Here is a 17,875-nt window from a genome sequence, read left to right as displayed (position 1 = left end):
TTACCGTTCCACATCTGCTGCACCACTTTGAAAATCCCTACACTGACTCCCTGTGTCCTCCAGAATCAAATTCAAATTACTCACCTTTACCTACAAAGCCCTCAACAACATTACCCCTGCATACATCTCATATCTCATATCAAAATACTCTCCCTCCCGCCCTCTTAGATCTACCTCTGACCTGCGCCTTGTCTCGTCTCTGGTAACCACCTCTCACTCCCGCCTACAAGACTTCTCCTGTGCTGCTCCTCACTTATGGAATTCCCTACCACACTCAATCAGACTTTCCCACAGCCTTCAAATCTTTAGATGCTCTTTGAAAACCCATCTCTTTTTTATAGGAGACCTTATCCCCGATAACACTACTCACACTAATGCACCCTCACAACTGTCCCAATCTCCAATCTGAGCCACACTCGCTCCTCTTGTTTCAGCTGTGCCCTCTCCCACATAGAATGTAAGCTCTCTCATGAGCAGGGTCCTCCATACCCTTTGTTTTCATATCTGCATTTATTTTTCCTACCTTGTAGGTCACAAGAAAGAAATGATCAAATAGAGGCAGAAAAAATAATCCACTGATTGCTACCTGTATATTTGATTATTTTTTCTGTCTCTATTTGATCAATTCTGGGGTTACCTTTTGTTGGATATTGGACTTTTTGTTTTGCTTTGTTTTATCTTGGTCATTCCTTGTGTTACATATTGTTGAATTTCTTGTGTCATTTATTTGTTTTAAATATGTGCCTTGTGCTGTTCTATTATAACTGTCCGTTTTAATTTGGTGTTATATGGTATAAATTTATTTATACCATTTCATTATTTTAACCATTCAATCACTCGTAATACCTATGTGCCTTAGAATTGCTACTTGCCTTTGATGTATGTTAATAAAGTGTGACATCTTACCCTATTACCACTAGTAGTATCTTAAATTCACATTCCTAAACTAATAGAGATCTCTATGTACATGAGCCAATGAGCACCACCAACTTTATCGTTTGTAAGTCTGCTGTCTAATGTTATGTTTCTCTTTAACCTGTTCATTACGACTGATGATTCTGTCCATAAAAGAAAACTATATGCAGAGATGCCCAATGGTTCTACCCCAATGACACTGAACACTGGACAGTCATGGCTTACCAGGCGTGTAGCCCCAGGGCTCATAGTAAGAAGGGAAGACCCCCAGATGGCATCCACGTACAAACTCCTCATAATCCACCGGTAAAAGTGGGCTCGTAGAGGAGAGAAACTCTGGGTGGAAAATGACCTGTGAGGGAGAGATGGGTAAGAAAGAAATAGAAGAATTGGGATAAGAGATGGTGTCACTTATGTACATACAATCAATGTGGACACAGAAACACTGCGGCAGGAAAATATTCAGCTAGAGGAAGCAAATTTGCACCTGGACAAACCATTGGGTTAACTCCCTAGCCAGCTGACTAGAGACAGGAAAAAGTCAACAGGAGAAGGAGTCACCGCACTATATACCTTCCAGGTATCTGAGAATAATAATATTTGGTAATATTTGTCTCATTTCCTTATCAACTCCATGGCAGCCATAACAAATTGGACGTACCCAAGCAATACATGAAAGAGTGGCTCAAGCAAAATCCACACGGACGTTGAAGAGTGACAACAAATGTGTTGAATAACTTCTTGAAGAGTTTGAGCAGATGTCACGTCCAGAAGATAATGTCTGGTAAAGGTGTGCATCGATGACTATCCTGGCTTCATTGAAAAGATCGCCCGTTGAGGCCCCCGTGCCCAGGAGGTGGCCTCCACCCAAGTAGAAGGAGCTCTTAGAATTCCATGTCCTTTACTACTGTAAGCCTGTGTAATGACCTCTCTGATCCATCTTGCAAGAGTATGTTTGGAAGGGACTTGTCCTTGTCAAGGTCCAGCAGGAAGGACAAATAATTGAGAGCGAAACCCAAATTCTCCTGACAAGATCCAGTCTATGTCATCTTTCTTCCTTGTCATTAGTTGATTGGGGGCAGAGAGATGGTAGTATGATCTCCCGATTTATATGGAAAGTAGAAACTACCTTGGGAAGGAGAGTAGGATTTGTTTGTAACACCACCTTTAAATAGATTTCCATTTTCCTATCCAAAGAACCTTTCAATGGGCCTCCATCCTCTAATCGAATAGTGGTCCTGGCTGAAAGACTACCTACAACACAATATATTTTAGGCACTGAAAACCCTCTTGAAGCCACCTTGAATCTTGAAAAAGATGCATGCAGTCAAGTCTCTTGTGATTAGGCCGACATCTGTCCGGCTGTTCCCTTTCCTTATTAATAAGATCCTTAATAACCCTGTGAACTTGGCCTGCTCTGCCTTTACACCAACAGTCAAAAATGGAATCTTGGAGAGAGAAAGAAACTGGTGTATCCTCAATCCTCAAGATTCTATTCATATGTTTGAGGGGTACATTCAAATTTATGGGTATAATTACCTGGGATCTTCTCCACTTTCCCCTGACTCAACGTCCGATAACCCTTCGAGATCACCAAGCCCCAGGCAGACATTCGAGGACTAAAATCCTCCAGATCCAAAATTGTCTAGGGTCTGGCTCTGTTAAACCTTTGACAAAGCCTCCTATGTGACAAAAGTGTCCTTCATTGCTCTCATCATGCTGGAAATTAATTCCACAAACTGTTCCAAAACTCTGCACAGAACTCCCCCTAATAATACTCCAAGGAAAGAGAAGCAGCACGTGACAAACCTTTAACAGGCACCCCTAAGAAGGGGCTTACCTAGAACGGGCGCTCTGCTGCCTTATGAATGTGGACTCAGACTTGCAGAACAGCAGAATATTCCAGACACGGTACTCGTGCAGAGCGCATTAAAAAGTTCTGAGGTTTGCCCATGCTGTCTTAGGTCTCCGTTTAGCCTCTGACCTGGAAGTGACACTACACCTATGAACCCTGACCCGGAAGTGGTATCACACACCCGAAGAGAATGCCCAGAAACCAGGCCTTGTATTTGCTAAATCAATGTAGTAACTAGCGTCCCCAGCGGAGCCACCGATCAGCATGCCGATCCATGTGTACACACTAAACACATTTTAGACAATTTATCTTTAGATCTGTGCTCTTCATCTGCAATAACCATCAGCTGAAAAGATTGTGACTCCGCACACTCCATAGAGAACTATGGACACTGCCGGTCCTGAGTGCAGACACACTGTAGAATTGGAACGACATTGTTCCATTGTTGAACGACATTTTTAGTCAAGTTTAAAAATCGAATGAAACGATACGATGAGCTCTGGAACGCTAATCGTTCATCGTTGGAGCGTACACACTAATGCGATATCAGGCCGAACAGTCGTTTATCGTGTGATTGGCCTAATATTTGGCTGAAAACCCTGTAGTGTGTACCCAGCCTTACACACTACTCACTCAGCTGAGAGACAGTAAAAAGACAATAGGAGAAAAAGAAGTTTATACTCCGATGAATAGAGAGTTCACCCATTGGTGTTGGCTGTCATGGAGTTGATAAGAAAATACAGTATTTGAAGTAACACCAAATTTTTATTTTTATTTTATAATTTTTTATTTTCAGTGGTCAATCAAGAAAATACAGACAGCAAAACGATAACACTGTGTAGCATGCACAGTAAAATCACAACAGTTATTGTGGTGTATCGCATATTAGGAAACCTTTAGACAAAAATGACCGGTTTTTACATTTTTAAAGAGTAATATAAAATGGGTGTAGGAACAAAATGGATTGTGGGGGAGGGGTGAGGGGGGTAGGACCACAAAGATAAGCACTGTAAGTATTTAGAGGATAACTATTGTGTGTTGAGCCTATAGCAGAGGGGGAGATATGTGTCGGGAAGAGTTAGGGTCATCGCACATGGGTCAGGTCGGAGGACGTGGAGCGTTGAGGGGGAAAGGTGTGTTCCACGGCTAGCCATGGAGCCCAGACTTGACTGAAGACGTGGCCTCTATCGTGGAGGTAGTACGTAATCTCCTCCATAGCGGCCACGCGCCAAATCTGCTTCTTGAGAGCCAAAAGGGATGGAGGTGAGGTCTTTTTCCAATTAAGGGCTATGAGTGATTTGGCTGCTGTCAGGATGTGGGCAGTTAATTTCTTGGAGAATTTGTCCAGGTCTTGGGGAGTGTAACATAAAAGAAATATCCAGGGATCTTTCGGGATAGGAGCTTCACAAAGGGTATTTAGGAAACTATGGACTGAGTGTCCCAAAAGGTGGTGATAATCGGGCAAGACCACCAAATATGAAACATCGTACCCCTTTGGCCACAGTCCCGCCAACAGCAGGGCGAGGAAGAGGGAAACATTCTATGGAGTCTTGTGGGAGTGTAATACCAACGGTAATAAATTTTGTAAGAGGTTTCCTTGAGTTTAGTTGATATGGAGAACTTAGCTATCCCCAGTCTCATGTCCTCCCAAGCCTCTTCATCCGGGGGAGGACCAAGGTCCTTTTCCCACTCGTCTTCATGAGGGTTTGGAGAGGGAAGGGCAGAAGTGAGAAGAATGCTATATATTTGAGAAATCATGCCCTTGTCCAAGGGATGTTTTCTACAAAGAGATTCAAATGGAGTAAGGTCCCTAAGAACAAAGGTTGGTGGCAGGGATCGCAAGAAATGATTAATTTGGAAGAATTCAAAGGGGCTGAGGATTTGGGACGGGGATTGGGGTTGGAGATCCGCTAGCGAAAGCCAGCGGCCCGGTTTGGAAAAATCTACTGGAAATTTAAGCCCTGCACGAGACCAGTTACGGTGGGTTGTAGAGGCAGATCCAGGAGGGAACACCGGGTTATGCCAGATGGGGGTTAAAGGAGATATTGCAGTTGAAAGTTTTAGTTTGAAGGAGTTAGAGTCCCAGAGCATAGCATCAAATTTGATAGAAGGCAGTGCTCTAACAGCAGGGGGGCGACGGGCGGGAGATACGCCCCAGAGAGAGGAGAGATCGGGCAGGGTTAGATGGGCCGATTCTATATCAAGCCATGCAGTGGAGCCAGAGGGAGCGTAGGAGGCAACGATTTGCGAAAGGTGGGATGCCAAGTAGTATAATTTGATGTCGGGAAGGCCTCTTCCTCCTCCAGGGATTGGTCGTTTGAAGATATTGGATGAGACTCTAGGAGGTCTATGGTTCCAAATAAAGCGGGTGAGGGCCTTCTGGAACACCAAATTTTTAAATACTTTAAGTGTTCCAAATAACTCAATTCTTTAGAGGAATTTGTGAATGTCACAGATTAAAGTGTGATTTAAACAAATAAAACAAAAAACAAAAATACAACACTTTAAAAATAGGCTTAAAAAAAGTTTACTAAGGCATATGGAGCTCCACCTAAACATGTCCACCCCACCCGCAATTATAGTCCTTCTCAAAAGGTTGCCACAGGTGGGTATGACACAGGACTTAAATGCTAATGGATACTGGCTACTCCAGTCCTCTAAAGTTGCAGAAAACATGGCCCAGCTCAATTAATGGGGGAACAACATATTCTTGAACGGATCCTTTTATTTCTATAACTACTCAGCAAAATTCATGGCATAAAGGTGACCACAGACTGCAATGTCGCTGGAAACATCAGACACCTAGTATCACAGACTGTCACCCAATGGCTGAAAATAATGTGATATATCGGATCATTATGGAGCATGTCCACAAACAATCTAACATCGGGTGTACTTGCGGAATTGTGAACCGATGCAGACTGGGACACAGACATATATATAACCCTGTCAAAGCCATATTATTTGTGAGTGGTCAAGGCCAGCGGCACATAGCGAATAATGACGACGATAAGGACAGTTGCCAGCAATAGCAAACTTGGTTTGCTTTCTTGGTTGCATGTGCATATATTATACTTTTATGTGTGTGTTTAAGCACATTTTCCCCACATACGCAGATCTGTTCCTCCTGTATTGAGAGGTTTTTGAAGATTTACTGCTGCATAACTGTATGTGACCAATGTTTGGCGTAAACCAAGCACTTGCTACTGGTGCAGACCTGCATGTATCTAGTGATCTAGTGACACCTAGTGATAGCAGCAGCTTTATACGCAATTGTGTCAAGTTTTATTGCAGCAAACTCTGCATCAGGCTCCAAAGTAGAAAAGTATGAATTATTTTTTTTTTCTTCAATCAAAATTTTCGTTAACGTCTTAAATTCACGGGGGACCTTTATAAAAACTAGTTCCCAGAATAATGTCCCCCTTTTGTTTTTCTGGAGCACAGTTCAAAGGAATTTTAACCAGGTAGCACCATTGTGAGCAGTGCTGGAAAGATAAGACAAACCTAAGACCCATAGAAAAGGCATTAGGGGGGTTAACGCGTTAGTAATTGTGCCCACATATGGGCCGATCTGGTCTTTCAAGCCAATTGCAGAAAAATTATGTCGGTGGGCCATGATGAACAGACGTAGGCGAGTGACCAAATTTTCTATACCTCACCATCAATGGGACTTCATCCAGAGAGAATAAAAAAAAAAATTGGTCGACCTTAAATCAGATCCAATTGTACTGGGTTTTGATTGTAAAGAAGAAGCCCACACAAGATAAAATATCAGGCCTATCTAAACTTCTTCCCAACTGGCCAACCAGATCTGCTCCTACATGCATAGCTCATCTCTCATGCTGGCCACACGCTGCAAAGCCGCAGATGACCTAAGATGACCCAACGCCTGTCAACGATCTTATTAAAATCCAACAAGATCATTAACAAACATGTTGGTGAATTCGGTTAGAAGAAGATTGCTATCCGCCTTCCAGTCACACTAACAGGTCTCAGTGACACCTGAGGGGGGCCAGTCAACCTGCCTGGCTGTCAAATTTAGACAGGAACCCTTATCTGGCTGAGCATAATGGTCGCTCCGTTTGATGAGGATTTTAGCACAAATAAAAATTAAGTGCCAATAAAAAAAAAAAAAGCACTCTACAAATGGAAAAAAGGGAGATAATGAGGCTTGGGTATCATTAGACACAGGTAACAGGGATAGTAACTGTGAGGCAACATAAGATAAATGGGACTATGTTTGGCATTGCCATATAGGGCGCAGTGTGTGGCACACTGGGGCTGTCTCACCTTCACACGGTCAGCACTGCTGTTGAAGAGACCAATTCTTCGAATACTGTTTAAAATGGAGTCTGTGGAGTCATCGAGCATGTTATGGGTGCAGATAGGAGGGAATGATTGTCTCTGTGGAGAGAAAACACTCAATAAATCACATTGTTTATCACACATCAAAGCAACTTAATTTCCAGTAAGTTAAGTCAACAACAGGTAGGCTGCTTGTACCATCTTTATCAGAAGCACCCATAGGCAAACCGAGGGGGGGGGGGGGATATCCTAGAGCCTGGAAACCCCCCTCCAAGCCTGGGGCACTGTATAATTGAGGTGGCTGGACCCTGCTCCAGCTTCACACGGCTCTGCTTGAAAAGGGAGAGCTACATGTACCTAACAGTAGTGCACGCAGCATTGCCCATGTATATTATGGGGATAGGAAGAGTTGGAGAGCAGCCAAGCACTGTCTAAAATTATAGCCACTCCCCCATGCATGCTGGTCACACCCACTGGTGGCGTGGTGTAGAAACCCCCCTCTACAAATCCTGCATTTGCCCCTGGGACCATGATAAGTTTTGTACTTGTCAGCAGTCAGCTTCCCCTACCTGTGTAGCAAAAATAGCTCTCTTCATCATAGTGAAATCTTCTTTATCAAGCATCTTATTCATGTCAGGTAAATTCCCTCTGCAATATAAAATAGCCAGTTAACACATATTGACCAATTACCTTATAATTTTATGTGTACCTAAATCTAACAATAATCCCACTCTCAACAAGATATTGCCCAAGGACTTGACAATCCTGTCTTTGGCCTGACTTCCAAACGATCTGATAGGTGGACACACATGGACGGCCAAACTGTACAAATCTGATCATTAGGGGGAGGGTGGGGGGAGTTTGAAAACTTGTCTTCAAAAGGACTAAACACATAATTACAATTATCAGCCCCAATGTTTAAAACCTGATTAATTGGTGGTCGACCATATTGCCCAAAGAAAATGGCCCAGTAGCCGCTTAATCTGCTATATTTAATGTCTGGAGCTCCGCATAAGTCCAGGACCAAGAGAGTCCTTGATGCATGAAAACCTTTTTCCTTCTCAACAGAAATTAGGTTATGACAATAAAAAGTAGAACGTTAGATGCACTGTGCAGGCCGGAGGATTGGCAATCTGGACCCAGGAGGCCTCACTCACACTAGTAGGGACTCGTACAGCTTCTTCCCAAACTTCTCTTTTACCGCGTTAGCGGTATCCCTGTGGAGAGACAACAACGGAAGAGGAATAACCAATGTGACTTCGCTCAGCATGGCATACACTAACAAAAAAGCTAAGTTAAACAACATGTATAGAAGGAAGATGAACCAAAGCCATTTGATAGTGTGTTTGTAATCAGTAGGTCATTTACTAAAACAAAAATAAACGTATGTCTTCTCAACGCTGGTCTTCAGCAGCTATCCACCCGCTCTCTGTCTGTAACATAGTAGACAGGCCATGGTGACTATGCAGGAGGGTACACACTATAACCCCGACAAAAGTGCAACTTGCCAGGGTTTTGTGGCAGTGGACAATGACGCCGGAACGGTGGAACATCCCACAGGTGACCTGTAATTGGACTGGTTCCTCTCCTCTATTACATGCAGACTATCAAACAGCATCTGAGCACTAGTGTGCAGTGACAACTAGTGGTCAAATGCTGCCACTACAACCTTAGTCACAGTTCCTTTGTGCACGCACATAAACAGGGACACATAGGAAACACCACCAACTGTTTTGCTTACTTAATGAAGCACAAAACACTATGTATTAAGGACATAAAAAGCCAATGTAGAACCTGGATCAGGTTCTCTTTAAATAATATGGCCATTTAAAAAATACATTGAATTGTGATTTCCCTGCTGTGTGAAATTACATCACAACTAATATTTACATACTTGCAGGTTAGTAAATAGCATTTTCTGACTGGAATATTTCTAATTGCAGCTTAAGTGCTCAGAAGCTTGACAGGGAACAGTGGTTCCCATGCAACACACAAGGTCACCAATAAAGCTTTAGCATACTACGAATTTTTGACTGGAAACGTTCTGTATTCTTATTCCCCCATGTTGGACAGCAGCCTGACAGTTGCCCTAACTTCAACCTACAAACCAGACATCCTTTTTTCACTCACCACAGTTGTTTCCGTACTGCTTGACCCTTCAGGGTTTCCACATTAAAATTATTGGTCCGTGCGGGCATGATGAAAAACGCCACTATGGTGGTGTCACTCTGATTCACCTGGGGGCAGAGGAGAACGCTTATTACTGATGTACAATGATAATTATACGCACATAACACATGTCCTACCGCCTCAGAACTTGCCAACGCCCTTCATCCTCACCCTCAGCAGGTAGTTGAGTCTAGCCAAGGCCTCCAGAAAAATGTCAGCTCCTTTGTTGGAGAACTCATAGCGACCAGCAATGAAAAAAAACAGGGTCTTGTCTAAATTAAAGTCCAGGTGTCTGAGAGGGAGGGAGAAAGAGAGAGCAGAATTGTTACAACAGGTTGGGTATATCCACTAGAACTGTACTGTAAACTAGAGTGATACTCTGCTTGGGACAAGTAGAACATCAACAGATATGGTACCCATATAACATAGTAACCTAGTTGATGAGGTTGAAAAAGAAGACACCAGTCCATCAAGTTCAACCTATGTTGGATCTCCTGCGATCCTGCACTTATATTTGAAATTGATCCAGAGTAAGTAACCGCCAATCTGTTTCAGTTGTGAAAATCCCCCCCAGACCCAATATTGCAGTCCTATTTTTACCCTATATCCACTACTGTGCTTCATTTTAATTAACGGTCATATCCCTGGATACACTTTTCTGCTAAAACTTTGTCTAACCCTTTCTTAAACATATCTATTGAATCTGCCATCACAACCTTCCCTGGCAATGAATTCCATATTTTGACTGCTCTTACTGTAAAGAACCCCTTCCTTTGCTGGTTGTGAAATTTCCTCTCCTCTAACCTTAGGGGGTGACCACGTGTCCTGTGTATAGTCCTTGGGGTAAAAAGTTTCCATGAAAGTTCTCTGTATTCACCCTTAATGTATTTGTACATAGTAATCATATCTCCTCTTAGATGCCTCTTTTCTAAAGTAAACATGCCTAAACTGGCTAACCTTTCCTCATAACTTAATGACTCCATACCCTTTATCAATTTTGTCGCCCTTCTCTGAACCCTTTCTAGTTCCAAATTATCTTTTTTTATAGTAGTGTCCAGAACTGTACTCCATATTCAAGATGAGGTCTTACCAACGATTTATACAGTAGCAAAATTACACTGTCTTCCCTTGCATCTATGCCCCTTTTTATGTATGCCAATACTTTATTTGCCCTTGTAGCTGCTGCTTGACATTGAGCACTATTGCTAAGTCTACTGTCTACGAGGACTCCCAAATCCTTTTCCTTTATAGATTCTCCAAAATTAATTCCATTTAATTTATAGATTGCGTTCTTGTTTTTGATCCCTAAATGCATAACCTTACATTTATCTATGTTAAACCTCATATTCCATTTGGCCGCCCAATCCTCCAGTTTATTTAAGTCCCTCTGTAGAGAAGCTACATCTTGCTCTGATTTTATTACCTTACAGAGTTTAGTGTCATCTGCAAAAATAGAAACTTTACTCTCTAAACCATCACCAAGTTCATTAATAAATATATTAAAAAGGAGTGGCCCCAGCACCGAACCTTGAGGTACTCCACTTAAGACTTTTGACCAATTAGAAAATGTTCCCTTTATCACAACTCTCTGTTCCCTATTCTCTAACCAGATTTTGATCAAAGTACAAATGTTGTTTCCTAGACCCAGTTCCCTTATTTTGTAAACCAACCTCTTGTGTGGCACTGTATCAAAGGCCTTTGCAAAATCTAAGTAGACCACATCTACTGTGCTGCCCTGGTCTAAGCTCCCACTAACTTCCTCGTAGAATCTAATTATATTAGTTTGACATAACCTATCCCTCACAAATCCATGCTGATTCCCACTAATATCTTATTGCGTACCAAGTATTCCTGAATACTATGCCTTAATATACCCTACTATTGATGTCAGGCTTACAGGTCTATAATTCCCTGGTTGTGATCTCGTCCCCTTTTTAAACAACGGCACCACATCTGCTATTCGCCAATCCCTTGGTACCGAGCCTGATGAGATTGAATAACATTTCATAGGCTGCATGATTCAGCTTGTTCTGCATTTGTTAGGAAGCAACTAATTGCCTGTATTGGTCATGGTCTAATGCAAAAACAAAGCTCTCTCTGCAATTTAGGTTAGTTACACAAAATAACATCTCTACTACATATGGCAGGAGGGCTGACAAACTGAAGGGAATTCATTTTGTGAACATGGACAGAGGTCTACTCTTGTAGGAGATGAGCAGGCACAGATGTCTTACCCATAAAAATGACCCCGGATAAACTCCTGGATGCGATTCTTACTTTGAGCGTGGAGGTTCTGAAACTCGTGCATGGCAGAGAACTTCTTCACATTCAAACCGTTTGGGGTCACTACATCTGTGTTCAAATATCAGAACGATAGGGTCAGAGCTTCCAGAACAGCACAGGATTTATACGTCACTTTATATGTATAGTCTGCAATAATTATCTTCCAGAACCGTTTCCTTTGCCACAACAAAAGGGGCTCTATATTTACTAAACTGCGGGTTTCAAAAAGTGGAGATGTTGCCTATAGCAACCAATCGGATTCTAGCTGTCATTTTGTAGAATGCACTAAATAAATTATAGCTAGAATCCGATTGGTTGCTATAGGCAACATCTCCACTTTTTCAAACCTGCAGTTTAGTAAATCTAGCCCTCAAAGTCAAAAGGTTGATCCATTTAGTCCTATATGTGATTTTAGGTAAAGGAGGAAGAGACAAGTCATACACATAAGCATATATTAGGAAAAAGTAATTAGTAATTCGATCTCTTCTTTAGCACTTACCCAGACTTGAGGAGTTTATTAATAAAAATTATATGAAGCCGTTTCCATTCACAAGGATAAACAATTTAATGCATTTTAAGGATCTATGACCCCTTTCTCAGGAGTTTATGAATGTGGCATCGCAACTAATCTTCCTCTCCCAGCGTTCCTCTTCCGCTATGCCTCTCTGCAAAACCCTCTGTTAGGATACAATTCAAGCTTTTTATCCTCACTTATAAAGCCTAATTTAATGACTCCCCTTCCTACATCTCAGACCTTGTCAAGAAATAGTCCCCTACTCACCCGCTACGTTCTGTGCATGACCTCCGCCTCTCATCACCTATCACCACCTCAAACTCCCGTTAGAACTGTGCCGGTGCTGCTCCCCACGTTTGGAACTCCCTGCTCTGCCCAATAAAACTCGGCCCAACCTCCAATCTTTCAAACGCTCCCTCAAAACTCTCCTGTTCACACCTATCTATCCAGCTCCACCTGCCGCTCCTCACGCTCCACCTGCCCCTCTCACTCCACCTCTAGCGTTCAGTTTACTGCCCTAATCCTCTATTTCACCTCTCACAAATTTGGCCCTCTCTACCTCTTATCTCCTCCACCTCTTTGTAACGTTTCCTTAGTTCTAGTTGTCTTATGTAGTTTTCTCTATAGTCTCGTGTTGATTTACACGGATTCTATTGTTTTTCGTCTCTTACTTATCTGTATACTATTCTGTTCTGTGCAGCACTGTGGATTCTGTGGAGCCATATAAATAAAGAGGATGAGTGTATGGAAGCACAAGTGACAATGCCTTGAAAAGCATTGCTGGTTCAAAGCAAGGGAGACTCTTTTATTGATCTCCCATGATTATGGATAACCTATTCTCTGCTATCGCATCCTCAATGTATGTAGAGCCAGTAGTTGACTGCACCAAGACTGCCATGACTGACTGTGGGAGGGGGGGGGGGGGGGGAGGGTGTTACCTTCCTTTTTAAAGTAGGAATATTCCTCCTATTATTGAACCATCCATCAATAATTCAAATATTGCACTACGATGCAACCAGTTTCTTTTCTTGAACCCTCTGTTTATTTACTTGGACTCAGCAAACTAAAGAATTAATAAATGAGGCATAAATAAAATAAAAAAAAAAGTGAGGGAGATTTGCAGATCTTCCAGAACAAATGCTAATTACACACTACTCTCAATATGCCCTTACTTATTTCCTTTGTTTTATTAAGGCTAAATGATACAGTAAGGGGGATATTCAATTGTTCCTCCGGGCGCCGCCGGAACGAGCGCGTTAAAACTATTACCGTTTATACGGTAATATTGCGCGTAATTACCGTTCATTCGGTAATTACTCGCTCAATTTCAGCTCGCTGCTCAGGGAGCTGCGAGCTGAAATTGGGCGAGTAATTACCGTATAAACGGTAATAGTGCCCGGAGGAACAATTGAATACCCCCCTAAGTGTCAAATTCAGTGCAATTAGTGACACCTTCTAACAACGACTCATGCACACAGTAGATGGCGCTGTTCCCAAGGACAAGTAGCCTATTGGCAGATATAGGTCCTTACCCGGTTTGCGTTTCAGCAGATGCTCGGCTTCTATGGCAGTGATTTGAGAGACGGTGGTGAAGACATGGCTGCACTGGACGGCAGCTCGTTCCATACAGTATCTGTGATAGATTTGCCGATCTCCAGCTTCCTTATCTACATTAAACTGCCGAGATAACGTCATTTGATTAATGTCATAAATATTCAGCAGGCCTCTAGTGCACTAACAGACATTCGGTTTCCTCACTCTCCTGCCATGTCTAAGGTAATATAAGCCGCTGTTATCTTCTCACTACTAGTTTATTAATATTGTGATAACGTCCAATTGAACTCACCGGCCATTACACAGGGTTCCGAGTGTAGCAGAAAGAACACTCAGAAAACTTATGTAAGTCTATGTATGGCAACAAAACTAACCTATGTTTCTTGAAGCAAATAAAAATATTCATGTCCTTTAAAGGATATCTACACCTATTTGTAAATGTGTCTCCCTAAATTAATAAGACGACTTGCAAATCATTACTAATTATTCTGCTGCACTACAGTTAAAAACCAGCTGTCAAATTCAGCTTCTCTGCCGCATTAATGTTTAATGGCTGGGATGTAACTGGAAATCCCATTGAAAACGTTTTGTGCTTTGTAGCTATGCTCCATGTCTTAGGCTGGGTACACACTACAGGATTTTCAGCCGATTATTGGGCCAAACACACGATAAACGACCGTTTAGTGTGTACGCTCCAATAATGAACTATTATCGTTTCAAAGCTCATCGTATCGTTTCATTTGATTTTTAAACTGAACTAAAAATCTCAGTCAACAATGGAACAATCTCGTTCCAATCCTGCAGCGTGGATGAACTCACGACCGGCAGTGTCCATAGACCCCTATGGAGTGTGCAGAGTCACAATCTTTTCAGCCGGTGGTTATGACAGATGTGAAGGTAAATCTTGTAAAATGTGTATAGGAATAGTCATGCTGATCAGGACCCCCCCTCCACCCTCCCCATTGGTAAAATTGTTAATATGGCAACGGGAGTAATTTTCTGTAGTTTGTACCTAGCCTTACTGAAGCAGAATCATCCTAGTATAATCACATATCAAAACTCAAGCATCAGAACGTTAAACATTTATCCTCATTAAATCAGTATTCAGCCAGAATGAGGCATGTCTTCCTCTGAATCCAAAGCCATATCTATATATATATGGATATCTCCAACCAATTTGTATCCATATAAAAAGATTGGATGGACTCAGACCTGCACATGTGTATTTTTTGTATTTTTTTTTTTAAACATATATTTTTGCTGCCTTCTGGTTGTAACTTAGATGTTTTTCTTGTCATTATTGTCCATTGAAATATTAAACACAATGGCGGTGGTGGAGTTATTGTTTAATACCATAAACTATTATTTATAACTGCAGCTACAAGAATGAAATGACCTTATTTTTGATGCAGGAATAGATCTCAATATAGAGCCATGAAAGGAGCCGAACATGCACAAAATATATTACTAAAGGATTTGGTTCTCGGAGCTCTACTCTATAATCATCATTGACCAAGACGTTCCAGAGGCTTCTAGGTTTGTAAAACATTAAACGTGGAAATAAAAATACATTTTAGCAGGGACAGTACGTCTAACTATAGAGAGAGTAAATCAGGTCCAGCTACATTTTGGCCTCCAACCAGCACTACATTGTGGGGCCCGTCTCACCGTTTGCAGGTTGTTGTAGAAGTCCACACTTCCAGCACACAGGTAGCGGCCGAGAAGGGTGGCATGCGTGGTGAAGATAGTGGCCACTGGGAGCTTGCGAACTCTGCACATACATAAGCCAACGCCAGCCAGCCACTCGTGGAAGTGAGCGAGTATAAAGGGCTTCTCATCTTCACTCTGTGCTGCAAACTGAGAGAGAAAAGGCAGAGAAAGATGATTAGGAACAGGGAGTAGACTAAAGAATAGTGTGCGAGGGACTAAGTATGTGGGCCGAAACTAACTGGTCTCCACAATATCCATCTTGTATGGACTGAAACGGAGATAACCAGATCTCCATGAGTTACCACGTGTGGCTAGATTTATTTATTGTATGTACAACATGACCACCTCAGAAAATGGTGCTGTATACATATCATACATGTTAAGATTAATGTTTCATATACAAATGTATATATCTGGTAAAGGCCCAATCTACCAATTACAACATACATTGTAGAAATAATAACGGGTACCATTGTCATCATTGTTACACAAAGACAGTGGAAGTCACTGTTGATTCCACCATCAATGCAGATGTGGCTGCGCCAGATTTAAATTAGTATTTACTAAATCAAGTGTAAATGTGAACAGTGTAACCAATCACACACACTACAATCTACATTGTAATCTGCCGATTGGTTGCTGTGGCTTATTGTACTGTGCAAGCTCACACACAAGTAAAATGCGTTGTATTGTATTAACCACTATTTCTGGTTTAGTTCCATATCAAGAGATAAAATGCTACTTGTAAATAAGTGACATTTCTTTGATAAACAGATCATGAGCTGTTTAATAAAGAGAACAGATCGGACAGGCTGACAGACTATTATTTAGCACACGTACCTCACCAAGGAACCACGCGGTTAAAAAGCCGAACAAAACGGCATCATTGGCTTCTCGGTCGTACCATGGGATCCCGATGGTACAGCCATCCCACAGCTCGGTTTTCCAGCGGTCAAGGCTCCAAGCTGTGGCTGCAATGTCGATGAGGATTACATACGGGCTGCCTTCTATCAACCAGCGGCCAAAGTAAACCTGTGCAGAAGATAAAGGGTCTTTTACATTTCTACTAAGAAGTTTCATAGCTGGATTGACCTTTAATGCCCCCTAGGCAGTCACACTCTTTGGTTCTCTATCCAATCATCCCCCCGAAAATAAATACGTAGTTACGGTCCGAGGTCTTGGACATCCACACAGGTACTGCCTCTCTCGTGACCCTTCCATATCTTCAGGTATGTGAATATTACCTTGATTTCTAGAGCTATATATAAGCTTTGTTAAACCAGCCTTGGGGAGCAGCTGTTGGTGAACTGCATGTACCAACATGCCCTGCCATCCAGGCTTGGAGTGCCAGTCTTCCAACCCTTCGATATTTTAACGCAATGCTATTTGTCTCCAGCAATAATCCCTTTAAATGTAAAAGCGTTCTGTATTTTGTTTTCCCTGATCATTTATGTCCACTTGGTGTTTGTTGCACATTGGCGGGATAGTGACGACACAAGACAATTATAGGAGTTGCTGTTAATATTTGGGTGCATTGCGCAGTAGGCAAATGTGCCAACGTCAATTTAACAGAGAGAGCCACAGTTCACGTTCCACTATGTAAGCGAATCCAAACAAGTTTCTTTATTATTACGGGATGATTATGAACGTTAAAATTGTTAACAAAACTGAACAAAGAAATTACTAAAAAAAAAAATTACAAACTTAATAAGGAAAAGTACATTGCACTGCAATATGCGATCATAGTACAACACATCATTAAAAGTCAGGAGAACACAGGGGAGTCTGGGAAAAAAAATATAAGCTGGGAAATCCGTTCAATGGAGAAATAAGCAGCCGTCAGCCAGGCGGCTCTCTGATGTGTAGTGTTACAGGCCTCAAGGTCAGCTCTGAGACATCCGAATTGTAACTACTGCTAGGACAGACTACAATATTGATCAAACTCAAAATAAGGAGCTTTTGTTTTTAAGAGGAGAAGCCTCTAAAGGCAAATATGACGTTATAATCTTTATTTATTTTTCAATACAACTACATACTAGAGGCTTAAATTATCGTTGATTTGTAAGGAGCCACAGTGCCCCACAGCACCGTAAAGTGGGGAAAACAGGACATAATGGTTGACAAAATAAATGCAGACATGAAAACAAAGGGAGTTGATGGTACTGCTCATGAGAGAGCTTACATTCTAATTGGAAGCGGGCACAGCTGAAATAAGAGGAACAAGTGTGGCTTAGGATGGAGATTGGGACTGTCGTGAGGGTGCATTAGTGTGGGCAGGGTAGGTGGAAGCAGGCTAAGCTCTAATACAGAGGTGGGTTTTCAGAGAGAGTTTAAAGATTTGAAGGCTGTAGGAGAGCCTGATCAGGTGTGGTAGGGAACACCATAAGTGGGAAGCAGCACAGGGGAAGTCTTGTAGGTGGGAGTGAGAGATGGTTACCAGAGACAATGGAAGGTGTAGGTCAGAGGTAGGTCTAAGAGGCAGATAGAGTATTTTGAGATGAGATTTCAGCTGAATAAAGGGGTGAAGTTGCTGAGGGCTTTGTAGGAAAAGGTGAGTAATTCAGATTGGA

The 17,875-nt window shown here is 42.0% G+C and overlaps 1 protein-coding gene across 1 annotated transcript in view; it reads right to left on the bottom strand.

Moving 5' to 3' along the window:
• Positions 1-17,875, bottom strand: part of GYS1 (glycogen synthase 1) — a 42,620-nt gene that overhangs the window by 5,558 nt on the left and 19,187 nt on the right. Inside the window, exons 3-12 of the mRNA XM_075190819.1 lie at positions 16,146-16,337; positions 15,264-15,452; positions 13,574-13,718; positions 11,479-11,596; positions 9,416-9,536; positions 9,206-9,312; positions 8,233-8,292; positions 7,645-7,723; positions 7,061-7,174; positions 1,141-1,267 (exon numbers count right to left, since the gene is read on the bottom strand). Coding sequence (XP_075046920.1) covers positions 1,141-1,267; positions 7,061-7,174; positions 7,645-7,723; positions 8,233-8,292; positions 9,206-9,312; positions 9,416-9,536; positions 11,479-11,596; positions 13,574-13,718; positions 15,264-15,452; positions 16,146-16,337 — 1,252 coding nt within the window. The remainder of the gene's footprint in view (positions 1-1,140; positions 1,268-7,060; positions 7,175-7,644; positions 7,724-8,232; positions 8,293-9,205; positions 9,313-9,415; positions 9,537-11,478; positions 11,597-13,573; positions 13,719-15,263; positions 15,453-16,145; positions 16,338-17,875) is intronic.

The sequence above is a fragment of the Mixophyes fleayi genome, chromosome 11, assembly GCF_038048845.1.
Source record: "Mixophyes fleayi isolate aMixFle1 chromosome 11, aMixFle1.hap1, whole genome shotgun sequence".
Lineage (NCBI taxonomy): Eukaryota > Metazoa > Chordata > Amphibia > Anura > Limnodynastidae > Mixophyes > Mixophyes fleayi.
This window is presented reverse-complemented; position numbering and strand designations above follow the sequence as displayed.